The 27679-nt window shown below is 37.8% G+C and overlaps 1 protein-coding gene across 1 annotated transcript in view; it reads right to left on the bottom strand.

Annotated features, from left to right (window-relative positions):
- Positions 1 to 27679, bottom strand: part of RARS2 (arginyl-tRNA synthetase 2, mitochondrial) — an 81216-nt gene that overhangs the window by 16636 nt on the left and 36901 nt on the right. Inside the window, exons 5-8 of the mRNA XM_065888808.1 lie at positions 20706 to 20803; positions 12774 to 12829; positions 10343 to 10426; positions 7504 to 7580 (exon numbers count right to left, since the gene is read on the bottom strand). Coding sequence (XP_065744880.1) covers positions 7504 to 7580; positions 10343 to 10426; positions 12774 to 12829; positions 20706 to 20803 — 315 coding nt within the window. The remainder of the gene's footprint in view (positions 1 to 7503; positions 7581 to 10342; positions 10427 to 12773; positions 12830 to 20705; positions 20804 to 27679) is intronic.

Below are 27679 nucleotides of genomic sequence, written 5' to 3'. Positions count from 1 at the left end.
TCACTTCCAGAGTGTTTTTGCACCATCTGTCCTGGCTCGCTTAGTTCTGCCCCAACCCAATGAGAGGAGTGCAGTTGGATGGCTTGTTAAGGGCTCTTCCAGTTCTAGGATTGAGTGTTCATAGAATCATTTTCCAGTCTCTAAAATGCAAGATTAATAAATGACATAAAAATATCAACACTACAGCTCAAGTAATATTGAAGTTATGCATTAGGGACTATAAAGATTTTACTTACAAGTTGTAACTCACTTCCAGGGTGAAACATGAACAATAAATTTACTATCCTCATATTTTTTTCCAGAAAGCTATTAAAATAGCATGAAATAAAAATTGGCAAGTAAACTACCAAAAAACATGAGGCCTCTAAATTCTTACAGTAATATCATCAAAATATCATGGCAGCAGCATTTGGGTAGAAAAAGTGATTTTATTGCTGGAGAATACTTTAGGACAACCATAATGTGGCTTCTACCCACTAGATACTACCAACAAAAGGGACAGGGCATTAAACATCTATCTCAAGCTAAAAATGTCTCACCTTGTATAGATGGCTCATGTTAATTATTGGAATGGCAGAAGTAAATAAATCAGTACTCCTAGATAAAGGTTAAAACTACCTAATCTTTTTTTTTCCCTCTTTAAAGTTGTGCAGAAAAGAGTTAACGTAATAGGCCTAGAAACTGTTATCCTTAAAATGTGTTGTTTGCAAGGTTAGCCCTTGGCTGGCATCTGGGAACTTGAATTTTGAGAATGTTCCCACCAAGCTAACTGATAAGAGTGGCTCACGGTGCCTAAACTGTTTATGCAAACAATATGGTTTATGCCAAACACCTGCTTTCCTTCTGGGAGCTTGGAATTTTACTACATGCTACACAGGGGGTGCCTACATATCAACCTCCAATCGAGGTTGATATGTAGGCATAGGTCAGACTTCCTGACCTTTGAATGACCTATCCATTGACAACTGCGTAATAGTCCAGCCTACAGGAGTAAAGATATACATGTGTCTATAAATGGCTTGTGATTCAAAGTTAATCTTTCCCCGCTTCGCCCATCTCTCTCCAGCTCTCTCTCACATACACGTGTGTGTACATGTGTGTATTCAATTTCTAATCAAATATACAAAAAATATCCTTATTTTCAGAAGAGGAAAGGTATTCGTTTTTTATTTTTTTATTATTATTATTTTTTGCAGTACGCGAGCCTCTCACTGTTGTGGCCTCTCCTGTTGCGGAGCACAGGCTCCAGATGCGCAGGATCAGCGGCCATGGCCCACGGGCCTAGCCGCTCCACGGCATGTGGGATCCTCCCGGACCAGGGCACGAACCCGTGTCCCCTGAATCGGCAGGCGGACTCTCAACCACTGCGCCATCAGGGAAGCCCATTAGTGTTTTTTTTAATCTAGGACCCTAAACTCAAACAGCCAAACATTTAGAAATCTAATAAGCGTTCAAAATATTGATAAGAATATTCTTAGAAAAAAACATCACCAGAATCTTTTCCCTTTCTTAAAATTTAAAAATTAAAACAAAACAAAAAGCCCTTCTTAATTCCTGAAGAAACCTGGCATTGCAGCAATTTTTAGTGATAAACCAAACATTACTGAAAATCAACTGATACTATCAAACAATAGAAGAGCCTTAATTAGCACTTAAGAATCTGCTTGTAAATGCACTATATAAAACTAATAGTTAACATTCACCAACGTTTTAGAAAAGAAATGCGTTTTCCTTCACAAAGTAAATTTTATACTCTGCATTTCTGACATTATAGACAGTTTTTAATCTACAGTTACCATGAACCCTCTACGCTTGGAAAGTATGCATTCTGAAGACAGCTCCCTTTTGGGGTTAGATCCAGACTCAAAGGGAATAAAAAGGAAATTTTAAATTTGGATATGATAAATAAGAGTGTGGCTGAAGAAAAGTGTTTTTGAGGATGGAAACACAATTTTTCTTTTTAGTTACTAGAATGCAAAAGCCAGCTGTATTTGTTAGCGAGTACACTAAATGTCTGAGACTTCCTGAAATGAATATTAATCCTTCCTTTACACTAATTCTAGATGTAGTGATTGCCAAAAAACATATGACATTTTATTTCTAATTTAACTGATTTATAATCAGCTCTCAGGATGATCTGCCCAAATGTAAAGAAATAAGTGTGAAAAAGTAGCAGAAAATGCTCTCACTCCCTCTTAGTCTTATTAAATTTGATTCTAGAATACCATTAGCCACATAGGCACAGCTGAATTCCTTAGTGCAGGGCTCTAACCCCATCCCTGGTTATTTTTGTCTTTAAAACTGAGAGTAACTGCTAAGGATGGTTAGCATAACTTGGACACTAAAGACCCTTTTATCTGAATATTTATTTGTCCTCTATCTTAGAATGCATTTAATTTTGATCTCATTTTTAAGAGAATAACATGTATCAAATTCATGATTATAATTCAAACAAGCTCATTTTTAGTTTCATGTTTCATGTATTGATCAGAAATTTCTCTGGTTGAGACCAATTCCTGATGTTAAATGAAATATTAAAGAAATTCAAATTAATATAATTATAATTTAATACATCAATACATCAAAGAGCTAATAAAGTCAAAACTTCCTAGGTAAAAAAATAACTCATTTGAAGTAATTAATTACCAAATTTCACATTAGTACATCATTAGCAGCATATAGACAGCATTTTACCATCCCTTCATCTTCTTTTAATGTTTGGAATCTCCTATTTTTATCCTCTGTACATACACAATAACATCCATGGTATCTTACACCTTTATCCAAGGGTGATAATTACTAACTGGTAGATTACCACGCACTCGTGCCTAGTACTTTCCTCATGCTGAAGAAAGTGTTTTTCATACATTTCAGTAGGGTGAGATAACGACTGAGCTCTTAACATGTATTCTGGCCTTGCTTGGTATTTCCATCCTTGCTCTAAGAACACTCAGAGGACAATGGGACACTGTAGTGCTGTCCCAGGGGAGTAGGGGTGAGGGAGAAAGGCACATGGCTTTGTGGAAGATGGTCAAGAGCAATGGTGAAGCAGAGAAGCTGCAGGGAGAGAGGAAAGGAGAGCTGCCTAGACAGAGGAGGAGCTGAGGGAAACACTCCCGGGAACAGTAGAAGCTGAGCAGCCCCTCAGGTGCAGCAGGCCCTCAGAGGTCAATGGTTCACAGTGTCCCCACACAGGGAGGCTGGTCTCTGGGCCTGTGGAACTGGGCCACAGCAAGACCTCCAGGTGAAGTCTGTTAAACAAGCAGAGGCTTGGGTACCGGGCCTGTGAGTCAAGACCAATGTGGACTGAAGCCAAGAAAAGGCCTCCATGGCCACCCTGGGACGCACATAAGAACCTCTGTGTGACCTGGGAGGTGGGAAATCCCTAACATTGACTTAAGCTGAGTCCCACCGCTCACAAAAGTGATGGCTGCGTTCCAATCTTGGTTTAGAATTTAAAAGCTATTTCTTGTAGGTAAGTGTTATAATGAGTAGAATCCACACCAAACATAAGTCATTTTTCCTGAAAAAAGTAAAGTGACCTAAACCAACAAATATCTTTTGAATTCAATTCTTTAAAAAATAAGAATTTTTAACTGCATAAATAATCCTATATATGTCTAGAATCAATTTAGTCTTGAATTACTTTGAGAAGTTGTTTTGATATTCCAAAGCCAGAAAACACATGGTCTCTTGACGAATAGACACTTCCTCCACATTTTAAAAAACGGAAGTAAACATTATCACGCATCAGGTTGGTTGCTTTGGTCCTGCCCTATTTTCTTTTTATTACTTTTTTTTTTGCTACTGATATAGGGAAACTCAGGGTGAAGTCTGTTATCTAATATTACCTAGTAATACATCATCTCTGACTTTCTATATCTTTTTTATTAAACGCCCATCACTGTGATTACCTCAAATCCTTTCAGAAAGGGGCAGGGTAAAAATAATGAAATACTATTGGGGTCATTTTGAAACTTTAAAAATGCCAGTGCTACGGTACAGGACTAATGCATATTTTATTGGCATGATATTTACCTCTTACGAGAGGCTGCTCATATTTCAGAGAAATTCTATAGTTCGCAAAGTCCAAATTAATATGCAACACCAATAAGTCAAGTTCTAAAACCTTCTAGGGCAAAAAAAACCCCAAAACAAAAAAGCAAAAGCAGAAAAAGTGGCTGGGTTACACATTCTTAAAGGCACAGTGTTATCAAGGTCCATTCAAGTAGTTTACGTCTAGGAGGAACCCTGAGAAATTACTTTTAAAAATTATTAAGACAGATATGAGTAAATGATGACTCCCATATGCCCATGATTTAGATTTAACACTTACTAACTTATCGTAAGAAATTACTTTTAGATACAAGTGGAAAGCCTTTTTGATAAGTATTCCAAAACTTACTACAAATGTTTTCTTTGAATCAATAGTGTGAATTTTAAACAGCAAATATATTATTTAACTCATCGGCCGATTCAGGGGGGAGGAACTATTAAAAACCACTTCCCGTTTTGTGACAACAAATTAGAACAACTAAAGGAAAGGTTTCAAATGTTGGCTAACAAAAGTCCTAGGTCTATGCACAGCATGGCCAGATGTCCTGGGAAAAGAATGACTACAGGTGCAGAGAAACACCAGTAATAAAGCATAGCACAAACATGAAAATGCAGCAAAGGAACGACTGTAGGTGTATTTTCATCACAGAAAAGAAATGCTAAAACTACCATATAGTATCATTTCTAACCTGGCCAAGAAACCAGAACTGGGGGGATACTGATCATGGTGCAATTTAGAGGGATGTAGGCCACGAAGTCTGCTCCTGGATGGCCGAAGCCAAATTCAAAACAAATACACCAGAAGGTTGAAACTGCCAAAACTAAACTACTAATTGTGCCCTTGGTACACCACTTCAAGGATGAAAGAAAGGAAAATGCTTTGTAAGTAATTACAACCAGTGGAAATGAATGGCTCAGAAAGGCATTCCATAATGCCAGTGGGGGGCGGTGCCGTGCAGTGCACAGAACACTCTGGAGGCAAACTGCCTGTGTTGGAACCTTGGGTCTGGCCCTTGGGTTCTTCATCAGTAAACTGCACAATAAAATAAGTTAGATTTTTGACCAATGATAAATAGGGTGTCCTATGATACTTAGTTAGCCCTTCTTTGGAGCTATACAATAGGTTTCTTTAGGCCACAACTTAAATGGAAGGGGCAAATTCATTCAAGCATTTACTGCAAGGCACGGTGTGTGAGGTTGCAGATAAAAGATCAGGAAGACAGGTCCTTCCCACTCAAAGAGCTCCAAGTATAACTTGAGAAGGAAAAAAATGGGTTCGACCAAGGTTCAGGTTTTCTGTTTAGGAACAGGGTAAAATCATTTATTAATATTTGCTTAATGCTCCAAAAAAAAAAAGGGAAAAAATTCCTCATTTATACTAAACGTTGTTGTTGAAAGTAATCTACAGTGATAGCTGTAATTTTAAAATGCATCTGGGTCTGCAAAAATTAGCACAAAGATAAAATAACCTAGAGGCTGGGGCTTCCCTGGTGGCGCAGTGGTTGAGAGTCCGCCTGCCGATGCAGGGGACACCGGGTTCGTGCCCCGGTCCAGGAAGATCCCACATGCCGCGGAGCGGCTGGGCCCGTGAGCCATGGCCGCTAAGCCTGCACGTCCGGAGCCTCTGCTCTGCAACGGGAGAGGCCACAACAGTGAGAGGCCCGTGTACTGCAAAAAAATAAAAGTAAAAAAATAACCTAGAGGCTGCCACTTTAGGCTCTGCATTTTCTCCATCCTGCAAAGGAAGGAGGAAGAGAGCAGAGAAGTACTCTAAATGGATTTCTATCTTCTATTACAAACAGCAAGGTGGGTGTATTTGACTTGCCCTCTTTTGTCTATAAATACTGCTCAACTCTGAAGCTACTAGGCAAAAAAACACTGAATGAAAGCAACACCAATGTGCCTTGAGTTTCTAGTTATTCATAAAAGTACCCCCTGCCCTTATTCCTTCCTTTTGTGTGTCCATCAGTTAACAACCTCTAAGAGATGTGTGATCTACCACTTATGAGTCTCAAGAGGCAGGACACTGTATTAAACTGCATAGAAAGAAACATATGTTTAGGTTTCTATGGAGTTTAAGAACAAATTTTACTAGAATATTTAACACATTATGGGCAACAAAGATTTACTATTTACAGGATTAAATTAAAAACTTCTGAGGTTGGGTGGGTGAAAGATGAGAGTGGTAACTCTCATATGTCAAACTGTACTCTAAATTCTTAAAAATGTTCTCTCAATGGCAGAAGGTCTCCAAGTGGGTATTTGTATTTCCTGCACCATGGGTTGTCTCTGGGGCCTGGATCTGACAAAAGGTTCACTAACCTCGTGGTAAAAAATACTCACGATTATTCAAAGTTTTAAAAAATAATACAGTAAAAATTCCAGGCACTAAGGTGGCAGGCTTTATAGACGACCATAAAGAATTATTAATTTTTAAACTCTTGACTATCAATAAAACTCTTAATGGGAAAGAGAAAAAAAAATCTTTTGGTTAATAGTATAAATCAAAATGTAGGCATTTACAGTGAGAGTGAAGGCAAAGACTCAGGAGGAAATCACACACCTTTAAAGGTCTTTAAGAATCAGAACGTGTTTTGTTAATTTAGCTATTGATACAAAGCCAGCTGCAGGAGAAAAACAATTTAACAAAAAGGAAAACAATGAAGTGCTCTCTGTGGCTCTGGCTAGAGAAGTAAAACACTGTTTGGCAAGTGCTCTTCCTCATACACATTCTTAGTCTGATCCCCCGTATGTCACCAGCATGGCTGACATAGTATCTGTGTTCCTTCTTGTCAGGCCCAGAAGCAGCAGAGATAACAACTGGGACAATGAAAAGGAAACACATCCCTTGAGATTAATTGGACAGGAAGGGCTTTATTAATGAACTCCAGGAAGGACTGAGGACAGAAAAGCAGAGTATCCAACGGACTAAATGAGGTAAAACAGAAAGAAGTTCACATTGGGCAAAAGGCAGGAAAAGGAGCTTAAAGAAAAATGAAAAAAGTGCACACAAATTCAGAGAAACACGTGTGCCTTCCCCCACATCAGAACAAGAGCAAAAAAGTATACACTCATGTCTTCTCAAGGTTAAATGAATTATACTTATTACCATGAAGAAAACTGCAGTACATAACTAATAAAAACTGAAAGAGTTCTATGCTGAATATGTTATTCTGTGTGTTTATGCTAAGAAGTTTCTATACCTGGAGAAATACTGTCCCAAATCAACTAAAATACTAATAAAAGAAACACCTGGATTTGAAAATGAAAGGAACTCCCTAGTAAAATATAAGCAACATTTTCAATTGTTTTGGGTCCTTGTTTTAAGGAACAGTTTTTTGGTTTTTTTTTTTAAAACCTCTGGGATTAAAAATATGTTATGAAGCTGCACTGTACTCTGAAAAAAGAAGCTGAAGCATTTTCAAACATTGTTTCTTGCCAACTTACTTCAAAGAGATGCTGTAAAGGATTGGACTGGAGTTTTTCTTCATAGCCAAACAGCTGGAAGCCAGTTCCCAAAAGACCTAGCACAGTAATCCGTAAATGAAAAGATTATACAATCGAACAGTGGAGAACAGTCATGGCAGGGAACAGGTACAGTTCTATAAAAAGATTAAACTCTCATAATTATGCATCCTGAAAATATTGCAAAACACACACTATCACGTTCTGCTACCTCATAAACTGACACAAGTCAAATTCAATATATTGAATCACAAATTCAATATATGGAAGAGCTCACTGAAATTAGTTCCACAGAAACCAAAAGACTATGAGCTCATCCAAGGCAGAGCCTGGGACTAAATTATTTTTATGCTAACGGTGCCCAACACCTCCCTACAAGACACTAATAAAACAAGCATTTATTGAGCAGCTACTCTGTGGAAGGACATTGTGATGCCAGGCACTAGACACTCAAAATTTGTGAAAAGAAACTGATGGGAAGTGTTTTCAAATCTTACTTTTTAAACTTGTAGGTGTGAAAATAAAACAAGGTAGGATTAGCTTAGTGTTACAATATTAGTTCTTAAATAACTGAAGATAAAACTTGAAACAGCCCTGATTACTTCTCCCATTCAAGGTGACCAAGAGACATAATGCTTTGATCTGGCCGATCTGCTTTGATTGTCTTTTATTTGCCAATTTTTTTTTTTCTTTTAGTCTTTGATGGTAAGTTCAGAGTTCAGGGAAGGTATTAATTTCAACCTTTTTTAAAAAAATAATAATTGAGGTTTGTAAGCTACAATGAAAATTCTTAGTATGGACTGTGAATATTTATACTCTTAATATATTTTGCTAAAAGATGACCACAATTTTGGATGAAAGGATAGATGCAGCCTGGGCCAAGAGTAATTACAGGTAGTGCAATTACTTTAAAAACTAATCTGTTTCTACAACTGTATCAGTTACCTAGCTTCAGATCTAAAGGAGCAATTGCCACTACTGGGCCTTGTTGATGTACATTTTTCTATGTAGGCTCAGCAGAAAGTGGGATGTTACTAAACACGGGGTAGACAATCTTTGGGACTTAGACAGGAGCTAGAAGGATGACTAAAACATATACCAGCACTATTCACTTTCAAGCAAAAGCAAATGTGATTATGATTCAGGGTCTTGGGAGTAGGGTGTGGAAAGAGTGTTCTAAAAAACAGAAATAGGAAAAGTAAAGGCCAATTCCATTTAACATTCAACCTAATACATTTTCAGAAACTAATTCTGTACTTAGGAACTGTCTGCCAACTTTTAATAGGGGATAGCTGAACAGCCAAAATTAAAACTCTTCAACAATGATGGTTATAATGGAAATGTTGACAGATCATTAACCATAGTAGTCCTTTAGGAAAAAACCACTACAATAAAATCCTGCAGCTAAAATGTAATGAATATCATAATCACATATTTGCTAATGGCTGTGAAATGCGTGAATAGGCCAAACTGATATAAAGAGGATGCCATCTATTAAATCTGACTGTTCAGCCTAGAGCCCAAACCACCGTGAACTGCAGGTGGGTTTATAAAATGCAGGGCATGTTTTCTGTTCCTCCACAGTGAATAGTAAGGGCACTGTTAGGTTCAAGTTGTACCCTTTTTAGGGTCTAAAAAGGATTCTAACTGAAAGGATAATATTCATAAGAGAAGGTCACGATAAATCTGTCTTCCGGAAACTGATTTCATTTCACTAGATATGGAACATAATAGTATCAGTGAACTTCAGAACTGGCAGTGCACACTGCACTTTATAGAAGCTTTAAAATGTTACGCAGCCTTTCTTTTGGAGTAGTATTGTGAAATACTTCCCAAGACAGATTCATTCATTATTCTGAGTGCCTCTTAAGTGCCAAGCACTATGGATACAAAAATAAGTACGACACAGCCCATGCTTTCATGGAACATTTCACCTAGCAGAGGAGAGAAGCACACAAAAGAATTCAGTAAGAGAGAAGCTATTTGAGTAGAGCTGGGTACTAGGAACTTGGTGATGTGAGAAAGTGGGCAAGGGTGTGTCTGGCTGTCAGAATGCTTTTCAGAGGTGACACTAGGGCTGAATCTTAAAAGGCACCTGGTAGCTGCCAGAGATTTTAATAAAAAGTTCACATTTCACATGCTACCAGTCCTTCACTACTACAGCAACTTCATTTATCCCATCCTTCCACACTCTGATTACTGCAGTATATGAGCTACGAATGGTTCTGAGTAAACTCATGACATTAGAGATAATCTGTGGCACTGAACTGTTTGGGTCTCACTCTTCTCTTTCTCTCTTTGCTTTTTGACCCTCACCCTCACCGCCTCCCTCTGCCACTTGTACAATTTAAGGGGAAGCCAAAGTATCCCAGTTTGTTCTTCCTTTACACCACCGGCCCAGGGTACAACATTTCATGTAGGATGGACCAGGGAGGCTGGACTTCACTAGTTTTAAAAATGGCAGGGCTGTGGTTGAGAAGGGTGTATACCTAGGCTTACTTTTTTCCTAATACATACTTCTACGTTTAACTAACCAATGTAAGCTACTTTTCTTTAATAAAACCAAAAAAGTCTGTATTTATCAGGTCTCGTTCTGATTTTATGAAGCTTCCTTCTTGAAAACTTACTTGTATGGTGAGAATTACTCTAATAAGTAATATATAAGATTTATGCAAAAGAGCCATTAGGGGAAAAAAGCAGGTAGGAGGCACTACTTCATCCAATGGAATTCAGCCTGTATTCTGTCCAGGTGATTGAGTAATGAGATATTAAAAGAAATTAAACTTAACGATATGAAAAATAAAGCCTCAGATTTACTTACCAAACTGCATGCCCCAATCCCCAAGATAATTTATTCTTGTTACTTGATGTCCTAAAGCTTCTTTGAGATTTGCTATAAAATTTCCTAGTAAATCAATAAAATACACAGTTTCTCATTATCCATTTTGGTATAAGAACCATGTGCTTCTCTAACATCAAAGCATAATACAGAAAATTCTTTTGGCAAAATTTACTAACAATTTCTTTTTACTAAAACATTCATTATTGTGTTTTCATCTACCTTATGGAAAGGGAGTAAGGAATTATTTTGGAGGAGGTAGTTATTCTAAAGAATCTCACAATTTTCAACAACATTAATGGGGGTTAGGAACACATGTTCAAGTAATTGCGATTCCAAGTCAATTCCAAGGACAGAAAATAACAGAATCTCAGTAGTTAAAAAAGAAATATATAATTTGGCTATGTCCTAAAGAACCTAGCCATACCAATTTTTCTTTTTCTAAGTAGCCCATTCCACCTTCTTTCCATCACGAAGTCCATCCTCTCATGTTGCTCCCTAACTAACAGCACATAGCAGTCCAAGGCCTCCACCTTCCTGTACTGCTGATGCTGGTTTGACATTTGACCTCTATTCCACTCTCCTTCTAGTGTGCCCTCACATACTGCAGAGGCTGGAAAGCTAAAAATAACACTCCCCAGAATCTCTGGCAGTTAGGGTTCCAGAAGTCATTTAGGTTTGGGCAATCTGATACACTTTGTACGTGATCTAGAAGGCAGAAATGAGGTGGAAAGGGAGCTACCTTTATTTTTTCTGACAAGCACAGTAGCGGAGACTTTGTTTTTTAGTGGCATCACTATTAGAGGTCCTAGTGTCCTGTCATCTGACCTCCAAGGGAAGTGAAAGATAGGGTATGGGTGGCCTCTTTTGCTAGTTTGAATTCTAGAAGGCATGGCAGGAGTAGTGGTAGTTTCCTGACTGTGGCAGTGGCAGTGATCGCAGAAAAGGCAGAAGCTCCCTTGATGATCAAATTCTATGGTATAGTTTTGTGAGTCATCTATGTCAGCTTAATCCAAAGCTTCTTCAGCACTCCCAACAACTTTGCAAACTATTCGATATCCCATAGTAAATTCCTTCCTGCTTTTACTAGAGTGGATCTAGTTTTCTGCAAATAACCCCTCGCCAATATGCACAGCTGACAAAGTACTGCAGCTACTTCTCCAGTTTCCCTACTTCTTAGATTTTCCCAAGGTATATGGTCTCAGCAACAGGATTCACCTTTTGCAGCTGGTACTCAGACTATATTCCTATTTTTCTTAGCACCTTAGTATCTTATAAGTCCAACTAAATGTCTGAACCTAGGCTTTTGGAATTAGACTGCCTAATTTCAAATCCTGGCTGCAATACTTACTAGCTGTGTGATTTCGGGAAAGTTACTTTTGGTATCTGAGTTTCCTCATCTATAATCAGCAGTACTTAATAAACTGGGCTATTGTGAAACTAGTTGAGATAATACATGAAAACACTTAACATGGTAAGTTTCAATAATTATCTCTTCCTGGTTCAAATATTTCCCTTATCAACTGTCAAACAACTATCATGTTCAACCCTATGCTTTTGACTTACTCATGTAAGACAACAGCTTTTCTTATACATTGTATTTCTTATATTCTTTTTCATCAAGTCCTGTCATTTCCTCTCTTAAAATGCTGCTTGAGAACTTTGTAACAATGAGAGCTGACTAGTGCCGTAACAATCTATGCCACAAATACTGATTTCTCCAAGTCTTTAAAGTATTCCAGTACGGAATAAATGACTTTCTTGTAAGCATGCAAAAGACAGATCTCTATACTGGAAGACAGATTACATGAGATAAACTCCAAAATCCCTTCCAATTCTAATATTATACAATTCTAACTGCAGCTTTAAGATTGGGCTGCTACACAATGTCATGCTTTAAGTAAATGGAAACCATAAGCCTATTATACACTGAAGCATTACAGCCAAGAAGTACAACACTATAGTAATTTCTCTTTATTAGGATAGTCTTGTTTCAATTTTCAGTCTTGAAAACTCCAGTTAGTACTCACATGACTGAGTTTCTTTTATATAACAAATATGAACAAAAAAATTGGGAGGATGACTATCAATCCCATATAACTATTTTCATTTCAGCATCTTTTTCTTCTTCATATGCATACATATTTTTAACAAGTTAAAATCAAAACATACATACCAGTTAAACCTGGTTTCTGAGTTAATCTTTTGGTTTTGAAACAAATTCTTTTTGCTATTTCTAAACCAATTTTTTCCATTTTTTTGGTGATATTTAATTAGCATTAAGCTCATAATAAATTTCAACTTCTTTGTTTTTTGTCCTTTTGTTACTTAAGCCTTAAACCATTAGACTGTATCACCAAATACAGCCCTGAAAGGCATGCTCAGTATTTTCTGTGAAACGAATGACACTTACCTATGATGGTAGAACGCAAATGTCCAACATGAAATTTTTTGGCAACATTAGGTGAACTGCAAGATAATTGCAAAAGTTTACTTTTTCTGTTCTAAGAACAAGAGTTCTAAAATGAACTAGGTCATAGCTCCATAGTTTAATACAATTGTGGACTAAAGCCTTTGGTAATTTAGGGCAAAGATAGCTAAAGATTAGACATTTAGGGCAAAGATAAATTAGATCTCAGAAAGAACCATCCTTAGTGAAATTGATCCTCTGACTCATGAGGTAGTCACATAACATACGCAGAAGTGGCACACTTAGGAAGCAGGTACATTTGAGGACTGATAAAAAGATGAGGAAATTCAGAGATATGTTGTGATACAAACAATGTACATTATTAGAAATTAAGTTTAGTGCACTACTCCTCAGTTCTTTAACTTCTTAAAAATTACTGGGGACCCCAAAGAAATTTTGTTTATATGAATAATATCTATCAATATTTATTGTATCAGAAATTAAAACAAAAATATAGAACTATTTATATATAAAGCTTCCCAGGATAACCAGAAATAGGATTTACCACTCCAAATTCTCAAGCAACACATTTATTACTCTTGGTGGTTGAGAAGTTGTAATCAACAATTTAACAATAGCAAATGCTTCTAGAGCACACTATCTGACAGGCACAGTTTGACATACTTTACATGCATTAATTCACTTAATGCTCAGAAGAGCTGTGATGTAAGGTACTCTCATATTTGTGATGAGGGACTTGAGATACAAAAAGGAAAAAAGATAATGAAGCAAATTTGGCAATATCTTGAGGACTCTTGAACCTGGGTGATGAGCCTATGGGACTTAACATACCTTTCCTCTATTTTGTGTATGTTTGAAAATTTCTAAGTTTTTCAATATTAAAAAAAGATATATTAACTAGAACACAGCTGGTTAAAATTGGTAAAGGGACTTCCCTGGTGGCACAGTGGTTAAGAAACCTCCTGCCAATTCAGGGGACACAGGTTAGATCCCTGGTCCAGGAAGACATCACATGCCATGGAGCAACTAAGCCCATGCGCCACAGCTACTGAGCCTGAGCTCTAGAGGCTGCATGCCACAACTACTGAAGCTGAGGTGCCTAGAGCCCGTGCTCTGCAACAAGAGAAGCCACCGCAATGAGAAGCCTGTGCACCCCAACCAAGAGTAGCTCCCACTCACTGCAACTAGAGAAAGCCCGCGTGCAGCGAAGAAGACCCAATGCACCAGAAATAAAAATAAATAAATTTATATTAAAAAAGAAAAGTGGTAAAAACAGAGCTTAATCTTGGTCTGTCTCCAAAGCCTTGTTATCAATATTTCCCCTTTTAAGGGTATTACCATTTAAAAACTTGATCCTACAGATACCTGTGCACAATTGTGAAGTCATGAAACTATAAGGATACTCATTTTATCATTATTTAGAAAGAAAGCAAATGTTCTTCAATAGGGTTAAAACAACCAGCAAACAAGAAAGATATATAAAACACTGGTTTTATGAAACTAAACAACAGGACAGTGAAGGACTGTGATCCCTATGAGAACATCAGCCAACAGGGTGACCCTTAGGACTGCCTTACTAGCAATTCGGGAGATGTAGCTAAAGCAGAACAATCTATACCATGAAATGTTTATATTACAAAAGAAGAAAGGTTTCAAATCAATGACCTAAGGCTCTCCTATAAGAAACTAGAAAGGGAGGCTCAAACCAAATCCAAAGTAAGCAGAATAAAAGAGAGTAATACAGATGAAGGTTTAAAAAAAAAGAGAAACTGTTAGATATCCTAATCGCAGTGGTGGTGATGAGACCTGGACATCTTTGACAAAACTCATCAAATTACATGTTGAAATATGGTGAACTGTATTGTACTGTATGTAATTATACCTCAATAAAGATGATTAAAAAAATCTCCAGACAACAGAATACTATGAAACAATAAAAATAAGCCAGCCCTGGATGTACTGATATTAGAGGAATATAAGCTACATTGTTTGAAGAAAAAAGCAAGGAAAAGAACAGCATATAATGTGTGTGATCTGTTTACAAATGCAAAGAATATCTCTAGGTGGGTAAGCAAGAAACTGGTATTGGTGAATGCCTGTATGGAGAGAACTGGGAAACTAGGTTAGGGAGTACACATCCTTCTTACTGAATACCCGTCTGTAACCTTTGAATTTTTAAAAACTAGGTATTTATATTATCTGCCTAATAATAATAAAAAAGCTTTCTCATACCTTTTGCATTGTTTTAAAAAACTGAGTATAGTTGACTTACATTATAGAAGTTCCAGGCATACAACAGTGAATCACAACTTTGAAAGATTATACTCCATTTATAGTTATTATAAAATGTTGGCTATAGTCCCTGTGCTGTACAATATATCCTTGTATCTTATTTTATCCATCGTAGTTTGTATGTCTTACTCCCCTACCTCTACCTTGCCCCTCCCCACTTCCCTCTCCCCACTGGTAAACACAAGTTTGTGCTCTATATCTGTGAGTCTGTTTCTTTTTTGTTATATTCATTAGTCTATGTTTTAGGTTCCACATATAAATAATAACATACAGTACTTGTCTTTTTCTGTCTGACTTATTTCACTTAGCACAATGTCCTCCAAGTCCATCCATGTTGCTGTAAATGGCAAAATTTCATTCTTTTTATGGCTGAGTAGTATTCCATTGTGTGTGTGCGTGCACGCACGTGTGTCTGCTTTATCCAGTCATCTGTTGATAATACTTAGGCTGCTTCCATATCTTGCCTACTTCCATATCTTGCCTAGTTCAATAATGCTGCTATGAACATTGGGGTGCATGTATCTTTTCGAATTAGTGTTTTCATTTTCTTCAGATGTATACCCAGGAGTGATATTGCTGGATCACATGGTAGCTCCATTTTTAGCTTTTTGAGGAACCTCCATACTGTTTTCCACAGTGGCTGCATCAATTTACATTCTCACCAACAGTGCACGAGGTTTCCCTTTTCTCACATTTTTGCCAACATTTGTTATTTGTGGTCTTTCTGATGATACCCGTTCTGAGGTGTGAGGTGATATCTCCCTGTGGTTTTGATTTGCATTTCTCTGATGATTAGCCATGTTGAGCTTTTTTTTAAAAAATAAATTTATTTATTTATGGCTGCATTGGGTCTTTGTTGCTGTGCACGGGCTTTCTCTAGTTGTGGCGAGCGGGGGCTACTCTTCGTTGCTGTGTGCGGGCTTCTCACTGCGGTGGCTTCTCTTGTTGCGAGCACGGGCTCTAGGCACATGGGCTTCAGTAGTTGTGGCTCTCAGGCTCAGTAGTTGTGGCTCGCGGGCTCTAGAGCGCAGGCTCAGTAGTTGTGGTGCACAGGCTTAGTTGCTCTGTGGCACGTGGGATCTTCCAGGACCAGGGCTCGAACCCATGTCCCCTGTATTGGCAGGTGGATTCTTAACCACTGTGCCATCAGGGAAGTCCCCCATGCTGAGCATCTTTTCATGTGCCTGTTGGCCATAGCTTTTGTACTTTTTCTTTAGAATTAGAAGAACTGAGTCTATCTAGGGCTTCACAAAACCTCCCTTGAAATCATCAATTTGCCATTCTCTACATTCCTGCTCTGAAGGGAATACAATGATATGGAAAATACAAATTCAATTCCTTTGGCAATCAAAGTAACTACTATGAATACAATTTGGACACTTTACTGGAAATTAAAAAAAAATCTTTCATGTAATTTCCTCAATCTTGTAAGAAAAGAGATAATATTACTCTTATTTTCCATACAAGAAAAGAGACTAGAGAAATAAACTGTCCCATCCAAGATGACTGAATCAGTTACTAAGTGAAAATTGGTACCCTGATCTCCTGGACTTCCATATTACCAGAGGTCCTCAATTTGTTTTTTGAGAACACTTCACACTGGGGAACAGCAGGGAGTGGGGAAGATTGTGTTGACGAAAGAAGAGGAAAGGCTACCACTGCGGACTGTGCTCCTGCAGATTTGATTTGAACAAAATAGGAAAGGCTGACTGTAGAGAGGAGAGAGGCAACAGTAGTCAGCTTCAATTCTTACTCTACCTACCACGTGGAGCCCAAGCCCAGGGGGAACAGTCATCTACGCTGGCACTTTATCACACTGCTCCTGGATCAGACAAAATATAGGGAAACCAGCCACATATCAATATATCAGGGAGGCAGGAAAGGTTAAGGATACAGGATTCAGAGTTAGCTCTGTGACTATGAGCAGGTTCCTTGACCTATCACCACCATCATCATCTCAATATAAGGGGCAAGTTTCTTGAACACAGTGATTCTATCTCTTGCTTTGAGGGGAAAGTTGCCTGGTCTATTAGAGAAACTATGTAGTTACAGAAATTCTCTCCTCCCACCTCTCTCATTTTCAGGACAAATTCAAGAACAATGTTTTCTATCAGTTTTTACCCTCTCCTCTACCTGTTTGTCTCTACTTTGAAACCACAATGATAAGTGCCACAGCAACTGGAAAACTTCTAAGGGAGAAAGCAGCTATGGTCCCACGGCAATGCCAGATGAAAAATAACAGAGAGCAAAGATGGCTGCTGGGAAATGGACTCTGCTTTCATCAGCATTCAGATGCTCATTTAAGTTCCAGCTTTCCTTAACTGTTTTAGAAAAACGTTGAGAGAGGCAAATCCATAAGCAAATAAACTGCCCTTCAAAAAGCCTATAGACTACAACTCAAATAGAACATGTTATTTTTAGACATAAGCATAAACAAAAAAGAGCATTATATGGGAAACACAAACTTTGGAGAAAAGCCAAAGAATCAGTGAGCAAGAAAGACTACGGTCTTGGTATTTTGAGCTTGGCTGGGGAGAAGGGATGGTGAAGGGGAAGTGAACGTTGAGAAGAAGGCATTAAAAGTGAGCACTGGTGGCAACTTTTCACGTGTTCATGTTTCAAGAAACTTGTGATGGCACTATTTCAAGGGTGAATGTGTAGTAACATATATTATTCTACTTTGCTACTGATTTTCCTTTGCTGTTGGTTAGGTAAGAGCAAGGAGTGTACAAGTACTGAAGTACCTCCCCAGAGAAGGGTATGTGTCCTGCATCACTGTAAAGACATGAATGAAAAGAATTAAAGGTGGGCATCACTGTATAGACATGAATGAAAAGAATTAAAGGTGGCTACAAACTCTTTGCCACTCTCCGTTAAGAGTTGTAATCTACTCCCTTGCTCTGAATCAGGGATGATCTTGTGACTTGCTTTGACCAGCTGACAGGGACAGAAGTGATGATGTGGCTGTTACAAAACCAGATATTTTACTATCTTGGAGCCCTGAGCACCTCTGTAAAGAGGTCTGACTATTCTGTTGGAGCATGCAGAGAGAGAGATGCCTGGCCAGCCCTCAGGTGAGATGCCGGACAAGTAAATGAGCCACCCGGATTTCTAGCCCTAGTATAATGTCTAGATGACCAGAGTTGCATAAGTGACCACAGGCAAGTAAAAGAATCATTAGGCTATGTCCTCCCTGATTTCCTGGTCTACAGAGTCATGAACATTAAAGTGGTTGTTGTTTTAAGACACTAATCAGGAGTGTGGCAAACTTTTTCTTAAAGAGCCAGATAGTAAATATTTTAGGCCATCTGGTCTCTATCTCAATTATTCAACTCTACTGTACTCAACTGCCATTAGAGTGTGAAAGTAGCCACTGTGACAATATGTAAATGAATGTGCAAGCCTGTATTCCAATAAAACTTTATTTACAAAAACATGGCAGGCTGGATTTTGCCCATGGGCTAAAGTTTGCCAATCCCTGTATCAAGTTTTGTAGTGGCTTGTTATGTAAGAGATGACTGAAATGACGGCAACTTTCCTTGGGGGATGGCCTTAGTGTAGTTCCTCTCTGGGGTGAGGATGACTGCAGAAGTCCCTCTCTGTTCTTTTGATGCAACAACGTTTACACTAAACTTTAAATATCTTGATTGGAGCACACCGGTAGCATAAGATTTATTCATAATATATATCTGCTCCATAAAATGGTTAGCTTACTCAACAATCAGTCCTTATCATAAACAGATGAGTTTACCCAGTCTTAGAGGGTCTGCTTTTTCTAAGAACATGACTGAGCGGCAGAGACAGTGCAAATGTGGAATCCATAAAACCCATTCACCTCTGATTACCCCAGGTACTAATTATAACTAAGTTTAACTAAGTTATCATCATAAATTATAATAATGAGTTAGAAAACTTGAAATAATATCTGCCATGTCAATTTTTAAAAATCTTCCACAAAAACATATACTTAAGACAAAGGCTCTAGCAAGTTCTATCTTTCTAAGTGGGAAAACAGCTCATCGAAGCTCTTCCTTGGCTGTTAGGAAGGCAAATACAGTATCTCTAACAATGTTCAAGAGCTGTCATCCTGTCAGCTGTACCCTGAAAGTGACCCCTCTTCTCTTTTGGTTACCTAAAAGCAAGTCATAGATTAGATGGTTTTGTTGATGGCATATAAGAAAGTTATCATGAAGACTATTTAGAGGCACATTAAAACGTCAGGCTATTTCTTTGGTAATTTTAAATAATACGCATTACATGTAATAGACCTTGTGATGTTGGATTCGAATTGGTAACATCAGTAAAAATTGAGTTCCAGTAGTAATAAGCACTCCTACAGTCCAGAACTTGGCTTCTACATACCTCCCTCACAAAAAGGAACCAGGACTTCTTGGGGGACATGGACAATTCCAGGTCTGAGTAAGGCTGGAACATCTTATGCCAAAAAGAAAAGTACAGCAAGGCTTAAGGGGACATGCAAAGAGAATAAAGGAGCCTAATTTGGGATAATTTGAGTATAAAAACCAGTAATTTAAAAACAATCTTTTCCATGATCCAGCAATCCCACTTCTGGGTATATATCCAAAGGAAACAAATTATCTTGAAGAGAAATCTGTACTCCCATGTTCACTGCAGCATTATTCACAATAGCCAAGGTATGGAAACAACCTAGGTGTCCATCAGTAGATGAATGGATAAAGAAAATGTGGTATGTATACATAATGGAATATTATTTAGCCTTAAAAATGAAGGAAATTCTGTCATTTGCAACAACATGGATGAAACTGTAGGGCATTAAGCTAAGTAAAATGAGCCAGACAGAGGAAGACAAATACTGCATGGTATCACTTATATGTGGGATCTAAAGACTAAAAAGTCAAACTCCCAGAAACAGAGACTGGAGAAGTGCTTGTCTGGGGCTGGAGGCTGGGGGAAATAAGGAGAGGTTGGTAAAAGGGTGCAAACGTTCAGCTATAAGACGAATAAGTTCTGAGGACCTAATGTATAACAAAGTGACTATGGTTGATAACACTGTATTGTATAATTGAAATTTGCTAAGCAAGTAGAACAAATGTTCTCACACACATACACAAAAAGTAAATATGTGAGGTGATAGATGTATTTACTAACTCAAAGGGGGAAATCCTCTCACAATGTATACATATATCAAATCATTATGTTGTACACTTTATCTTACAATTTTATTTGTCAATTATACCTCAATAAAGCTAAAAATATATATACATACATTACAAACACAACAAAGCTTGTTCTCTGATAATCACATTACTCTGAAATTCTTAATATGATAGTAACCATTATCTGTGCTTTAGGAGTCTACTAAAAGGAAGAACGAGATCTTCCAAAAAAAAAAAAAAACCCACAAAACTGTTAATACATAATTAAAAAAGAAACATAATAATCAGTAGGTACTTTGATTAAAGTCCAAAATTTTTATTCATGGTTTAATGATCAACTCACTGTGATTTTAAGGAAATAATATAATATAACTAATTTTTAATTTTTCCATGTGTAATTCTGTGAGATCCCAGATGAAAACAGTAAAACACTCACCTGCCCAGCCAGTTGATTAACCAACACGTATGATGGGTAGGCACTCACCTGAACTCAACCACGATCTTCTTCTGGGGAAGGCCAGAAAAAAGTTCACTTTTTAATCCATATTTTGAGCCATCTTCAATCACTTCTTGTAGTACTGTCTGAAAAGTAAAAGGTATGGGATTTAATGAAGAAAAAATGTGCAATTTTCTTAATTATTTTGTTACTGAGAACTAACTATTGCTAATTTTCACATTCTAATTTATGGAACTGAGAATTTTATAGTATTGTTAGCAGTACCACCTTCTTCTATCGCTAATGCTAGTCAGAGCAGTCATAACACAAGTTAACATCTACGGGGCCTCTTTGCCCTTTTATACATCATGTCTATTCATCCTTATAGTAGCGAATGATGTAGATACTTTACAGATGAACAAACTGAAGCTTAGAGAGGTAATTGCCAAAAGTCCCACAGCAAATAGAAACAACAAAACCAGAAGCAGCATCTAATATCTTTTCTTTTTTTTTTTTTGGCTGTGTTGGGTCTTCGTTTCTGTGCGAGGGCTTTCTCTAGTTGTGGCAAGTGGGGGCCACTCTTCATCGGGGTGCGCGGGCCTCTCACTATGGCGGCCTCTCTTGTTGCGGAGCACAAGCTCCAGACGCGCAAGCTCAGTAGTTGTGGCTCATGGGCCTAGTTGCTCTGCAGCATGTGGGATCCTCCCAGACCAGGGCTCGAACCCATGTCCCCTGCATTAGCAGGCAGATTCTCAACCACTGCGCCACCAGGGAAGCCCCAGCATCTAATATTTATCAAATGCATATTATGTGCCAGGCACTGTACTAAACATTTTATATGTATTAATTCTCACAACAACCCTAAGAGATGAGTATATTTTTACAAATGAGGAAACAGAAGCTCAGACTGGTTAAGTAACTTTCCCAAGGTAATACTGCAAAAACTTTGTTCACTCCACAGCTTATGTGTTAACTCTGCATGGTGCTGCTACTTTTGTGATACTAATGATCACAGTAATGGTAGAAAATAAATAAAAATTTATAATTTAAGTTCCTCTTGGCTACATAAGGAAAAAGCAAGGAGATATCACAGAAACTGCCAAAACATATTCCAGGTTAAATAACATAGAATTACTGTATGGTTCACAAAATTCATACTTTATTTTTTGCTAACCATGATGATGCACTTATTTATGTATTTACTTTTTACTGTAGGATTTTGAAATTACTGATAGGTTTTGATTTACTCATACTGATATTTGCTTCACACACAATATTTGAAGTCCTAAAAATGTAGTTTATGACATGAAGGATTCTACTATCATAAGAGCTGGTTAAGACAGTCACTTTGGGACTTCCCTGGTGGCACAGTGGTTAAGAATCCCTGTGCCAGTTCAGGGAACATGGGTTTGATCCCTGGTCCAGGAAGATCCCACATACTGCGGAGCAACTAAGCCCTTGCGCCACAACTACTGAGCCCGTGTGTGTGAAGCCCGTGCTCCGCAACAAGAGAAGCCACTACAATGAGAAGCTCACGCACTGCAACAACGCAGAGAAAGCCTGCATACAGCAACGAAGATCCAACGCAACCAAAGACATAAATAAATAATTAAAAAAAAAAGACAGTCACTTAATGGAAAAGGCAGAGAAGGTAGTAGGAGGCAACAAAGCAACACTTTTAAGAAGCATCTATAGAGTGCTAGGCTCAAGCCTAGATGCTTCTTTGTTATCTTTTAAGCCTCACAATCTTAAAATGGGCAACACTTTCCATTTAATAGATGAAAGAACTAAGTGTGTATTTACCCAAGGACAAAGAAAATATTCTCTTCACTGACACTGTGCAATAGGACATACAGAGAAAGGACTAATATACAGACATCAAGTACAATAGTGCCTGTCCTACATGAGGGACCCATTTAATGTTTGGGTCCAAGAACATGGGTCACAAGAAGATTGCAAGTGGGAAGGTAAATGTAAATGAGAGGTAATTCATACTCAGATTATTCAAAGGTTAAGCCGCACTCATCCTTTTGACTTTCTATCCCCTTTTATGTAACAGATGGTAGACTCCACAAAAGGTTAACAGCGGTAAGTTAGAATTCTCTTTAACAAATGACCCTTGGTTCACTGATTTCGCCGGCATAAACAAAAAAAAAGCAACTTTAATAAAGGACGATCTTACATGCTCCACTTCCAAACCATTCACTGACAGTTCGACCTACCTGCTAACTAGCTAGCTTTTTTCTCTACCATTTCACTGAAAGTGCTCTCAAAATCAGTATTCTAAATGCCAAACCCAATCGAACACTTAAATCGTGTTTAATACATTACTTTTATGAATACATTCTTTTCGTAAAATTAAAAAATTAAACAAATTAAGGCTGAAGTCTATAGTCCCTTTTGTTCATCTGCCCTAATCCTGGTCCCTTCCTGCTTTCCCCCGGGGTAACTACCTTTCAAGCATCATTTTAGCTGATTACTATTCCCTTCTCCTTGCAACTACCCAGCTTCCTTGGTTGTAGTGACATCATTCTACTGAATTTTGCCTTCCTTTATTTCCTTTGAAGACCCCTCTTCCACTGCCTGCCCCCACTCCCTACCCTGTGCTCCTTTCTTGCTTCTAGCTCCTTACTTTACACTTCTCCTAGGTGTAAAGTCCTAAGATTTTACTACTTACCTACCAGAATCTTGTGCTACAGATTGATAGTCAACTCAGGATTAAACATCTCTCTCAGGCACTTCAAACAGAATATACTCCTCTTCCTTCAACGTTCTTCATTTCCACGAATTTCACTCCGAACCCCCCCAGCTAACCAAGTCAGAAACCTAGGAGGAGTTCCTAAGATCTACCCTTTTCCCTCAACCTCCAGAACCAACCACCTGTTAATCACCAAACCCTGTGCGTGCTGTCTCCTAAATATTATAATTTTCCCCTCTGCCCTGGTTTAGACTGTCATCATCTGTCAGCTACACCGCTACAAAAACAACTACAACAAAACAATAGCACCTAACTATTTTCTTATATAATATACATATTTAATCAGGTCTATGTTCTGTTTAAAGCCTTCAATGATTCCCTACCACTTAAGAGATTTTCCCAGTTTCTGGGTTTTTACTTTACATGCATATCATTTTTACTTTTAATTTTGAGGAAACTGATTTGTTGAAAGGCACATTGTAATATCCATAAAAATCACAAGTTATAAGTGTTAGTTTTTTTGATGACATATAACTATTAAAATGAAATAAATTTCGTAAGTGTAAGAAATACCAAAAAATCATGTGTGCCACCTGTGGTACACATAACACACCATGGAAAATAATGACAGAAGAAAAAGCTGAAACTCTTATGTAGAGCATGTAAGGTCTCTCATACTGTGTAATTTCATATCCTCCCCCATGCCATCCTATGTGCAAATCATACTCAGTCACCTCCTGATTTCCAGACAATGCCATGTTTTTGACTGTACTGTCCCAAACTGTCCCCTCTGCCTGGAATGTCTGCCCTTGTATCTCCCAAGTATATTCTTTATCTTCATCCCAATTCAAGGTTATCTCCTGTCTCCTTGAGACAGATTTACTTTGAGGGAGTAGGGGAAAAAAAAATTTACATGTACCTTTCTTTACACCAGGACTGCATCTTATACATGCCCTCATTATATGATTCATCCCACTGTCTAGCCATCACACATTACACTGTAATATTTTTTATGCTTTGCTTTTTTAGATCATAAGCTCCTTGAGGGCAAGATACATGCCATTTTGTCTTCAGATTTCAGTAATGCAGTCCCTGGCAAATAATAAGCAGGAAGTTTATTGAATTAGTGGGCACAAAGAAGAATGTCAGTGAGCTAGTAAAGTTCTCTGATATTTTAATAGAGTAAGTTAGAGGCCCATCTATTCACCAATATGTATGTTTAAAGGTAAGAGGTACTCAGTAATGTAAATGTAGGTACATAAAGAATCTATAACCAGAAATTAAATCTTTCAAAGGTTTAACTTTTTGGAATGCTTTAGCAAATTAACAAATATTCCAATAGGCGGGTGCTTTCTGTTTATCCACCACCATTATATTTTCTGCGAATGATTCTGTCATTTTATCTAATTCTTTATTGGTCAATATATATTTTAAATTTATTTTATATATTTATCTTTGGCTGCGTTGGGTCTTCAGTGCTGTGCACAGGCTTTCTCTAGTTGTGGTGAGTGGGGGCTACTCTTTGTTGCGGTGCACGGGCTTCTCATTACGGTAGCTTCTCTTGTTGCGAAGCACAGGCTCTAGGCCATGTGGGCTTCAGTAGTTGTGGCTCACAGGCTCTAGAGCATAGGCTCAGTAGTTGTGGTGCATGGGCTTAGCTGCTCCGTGGCATGTGGGATCTTCCGGGACCAGGGCTTGAACCCGTGTCCCCTGCATTGGCAGGCGGATTCTTAACCACTGCGCCACCAGGGAAGTCCCTGGTCAGCATTTCTTGACAGCTCTCAAAAGAACTTCTAAGGAAGTTACCACTACTTGACTGGTCAGCTCCTTAGTCAATAGCTGAAAAGTGCTTAATCATTAATTCTTTCCATGTGTTCAGCTAATTGACACTACCCATGACTTGAATGCATCCACTGCCTATTGACATAAACTCAATTAGTGAAATAATGAGCAGAGTTAGAGCCACTTAAATCAGTATCTCTTTCTTTTTTTCCCCTTAAATTTTGTTAGAGCATGCACAGTTGAATTTGACAAATAAAAATGCATGTGTGCATGTGAAATAAAAAATTGTATTATCCACTGTATATTTCTAAGGCACACCTAAAAAACAGGATTTTGTTTGCCTTTTTCCTATTTGGTTAAACTCATATTTTCTCTTTTTTCTCCCCATAAACTGAATTAACTATTATTCAAAGTTAGTTTCTTCTGCAAGTCATCTATAGACTACTGCCAGGTAGAAGTCTGGTACCAAAGTGATAGTTCTTCACAATGATAAGTTCTTCTAGCTTTGAAAAATGTATTATCTAGTCTCAGAGATTTGGCAGTTCCTACTACATTTAATTTTACATTTTAGCCTCCTACCTTTGATGATGATTTATATGAAGACATTATAAGCCATTATTAGTGATCCAAACCTAAGCTAACATTTAATCATCTCTGGTGCTGCCAGTGCCAGTAATTCAATTGCAGTGCAAGAACAGATACATTTTATGCAAGGCTAAGTTTGTACATGTGGAAACAATGATACAAATTCATAATTCTCTGCTTGAGGAGTAAGTTTTGGACATAGATCATTGGCTACATGTGAATCTCAATAACTTTAACATGGAAAAAAAAGTTTTATAATGGTCCTAAGAAGGATTGAATTTTCTTGATATGATCTGAAAACTTCAGGCATGCAAATGAACATTGTTTAAGGCCTGAAAATAATGGAGCCACGTGTAGAAGAAATTAGGCTTTGAGCAGATAAGAATTATTATTAAAAAATTGTAACACAGGTACATTCAATACTCCCTTTTTCAGACTATGGGTATTCACTGCTCTAGGATGTATCTTTACTGTGACACTGAGCAGGCTACTGTAAGCAATCTGCTGTTCCTTTAAAGAAAGTCACACTAATATCCAGATCCTCAAAGCTACAAGGAAGGGAGGGTTTCCATGTGAGAAACAGTGGCTGGACCTCAAAGCCCTAACTCTTTCCCTCCGTTGTCAATTGAGAAGGATTTGGGAATATATTTAATAAGTGAGCTAGTGGGCATCCTTAAACAGATAAAATCTCCTAGTTAATTAATTGTAATAAAGCATGAAAATTCATGGCCATTGAAATTTTAAATTATTAACTATGCCTTGCCTTGAAATATAAAGTATATTTCTTTCAGTTAAGCTGGCTATAAAGGCAAACTCCATCTACCGTAGCACATTTTCCCATAGTAAAATTGCCTATCAAATGGCCTAAAGTTTGGAAGGCATGTTGGCAAGTTCCATTTCTCCTTCCATAAACACTGAGACAGCAACTGGAGGAAAGAGTCACTTATTTAAAAATGGAACATTAGATTCACTGGTTTGCTAAGTTGACACGAAATGTTATCAAGAGCCCAACAAGTTGTAGACGCTTTTTAAAAAGCTCATAACAAATTTTTCTTGTCCTTGTGACGGATTTTGGTTTAACAAGTTTGTCTTGAACTAACAGTGAAAAAGATAAAAGAGTTCAAAGATCTAGAGACAAGCATGAAACACTAACTCTCCTTCAGAAGAATTATAGGGCTGATGGGTAAATGTCTGTAAACTATGTAACCTTGGGAAGAAATTATATTATTAGAAATTTTGGTTTTACAGTTATTTTCAATTCAAGACCATAGCATATACTAAGTCTGACCAATCCAACACTGGTGTGTATTTCTTTTTTTAAATTAATAGACCAAACCATGCATTATGATAAATTTTAAAGTTCAATTGAGATAAAACTGAACAAATGGTCTCATATCCAGGATTACTTGTCCTCCATGGGCTCACTCAAGGGAGACCCAATTCCTCTATGAGGTTTCCCCAACTCCTTCAGGTCATCCAGATTTTACCATATCTGATGTTTCTTATGCTTATTGTATCAATCACTTTTTAAAAAAAAATTTATTGTTTTATTAAAAGAACTGTCTTATGGTTTCTCTTATATAAATCTTATGCTTCCAACAGATTATAGGCTACCAGAGAGTGAAACCAGCAGTACTTTTCTTGTATTCAATATGGAGTCCATTAATTCATTTAACAACAGTTATCTCGCACCTACTGCATGCCTGGCACTGTGCTAGGAACCGGGTATGTGAGAAAAACAGATGCTATAAGTCCTAATGGAAATTAGAGTTTAAAGAGCAATAGGCATTAATCAAATTGGGAATTCCCTGGCGGTGTAGTGGTTAGAGTTCTGCACTTCCACTGCAGGGGGCACAGGTTTGATCCTTGGTCAGGGAATTAAGATCCTGCTTGCTGCGCGGCACAGCCAGGAAAAAAAAAAAAAAAAGAAGAAATAAAAAATTAATTAAAAAATAAA

The sequence above is a fragment of the Phocoena phocoena genome, chromosome 12 (genome assembly GCF_963924675.1).
Source record: "Phocoena phocoena chromosome 12, mPhoPho1.1, whole genome shotgun sequence".
Classification (NCBI taxonomy): Eukaryota; Metazoa; Chordata; class Mammalia; order Artiodactyla; family Phocoenidae; genus Phocoena; species Phocoena phocoena.
Note: the sequence above shows the minus strand (reverse complement) of the source record. Positions and strands in the feature narration are given on the sequence as shown.